At 48.5% G+C, this 844-nt stretch overlaps 1 protein-coding gene across 1 annotated transcript; it reads left to right on the top strand.

Moving 5' to 3' along the window:
* Nucleotides 1-296: 296 nt before the first annotated feature.
* Nucleotides 297-494, top strand: SARC_17588 (hypothetical protein; the record flags this gene model as incomplete). The annotated part of the gene is made up of 1 exon (XM_014288320.1): nt 297-494. A coding segment is annotated over one exon (198 nt), but the record flags the coding sequence as incomplete, so codon positions are not given.
* Between the last annotated feature and the right edge of the window lie 350 nt (nt 495-844).

Genomic DNA, 844 nt, shown 5'->3' with positions numbered 1-844 from the left:
GTGTGCGTGTATCGAGTGTGATCTGTAAGCTTGGTCGTGGTGTGTGCTTGAATCCGTGAGTTCGTATGCATACGTATGTGTACTTATCTCTCCGACACCTTTATTTATCTCTCTGGTGTTACTTTGCGAAGGAACAGTGTCTTCGCACCCACTACCTCTACACCTACACAACTACTCAGAGCATGCGTGCGTGCTCGCACACTAAATGTATACATACACACACACTTGCGTCTGCGCCTATGGCCCACTAACCCGTTACCCACAACACAACACCACACATTGTGGTCTGTGAATAGGAGTGCCGCGCGTTCTCTCCCGACGGCACAGACATCGCCTCTGAGTTTGATCGAAGATCGGCCGAGATCGAAATCAAACAGGAGATGCACTCACAACACCCCCTGTCAGCCTCGGCTCTGCACAATACCATGGGTAAGGAATGGGCCGTACCACACACACTGTACACTTTTGCCAGCATGGCTAATGACACTGGATAGGTAGGGTTGGTGGTATGTGTGGGTTAAGAATGTTTATATACACTGTGGTGGATCACTTACGAGACATGCACACCGCCACCTAACGCAAATACACTTCGCCCACGCGTAACCCTAAAATCCTATACCCCTAAAACCCTTAAACCCTAAACCCGCCAAACACTCAACCCCTGAAAGGACTACGTAGTAGTTTAGAGTACGCGCGTGTACGATAGTTACTATTTCTCGAACATAGCACACATCACACCCAAGCCATTCATATTACAAACGCACACCATCACACACAAGCCATTCATATTACACGCACACCATCACACTCAAGCCATTCATATTACACACGCACACCATCACAC

This window comes from Sphaeroforma arctica (genome assembly GCF_001186125.1).
Source record: "Sphaeroforma arctica JP610 unplaced genomic scaffold supercont1.11312, whole genome shotgun sequence".
Classification (NCBI taxonomy): domain Eukaryota; class Ichthyosporea; order Ichthyophonida; genus Sphaeroforma; species Sphaeroforma arctica.
The sequence above is the reverse complement of the archived record's forward strand: the minus strand, read 5'-3'. Positions and strand labels throughout refer to the sequence as shown.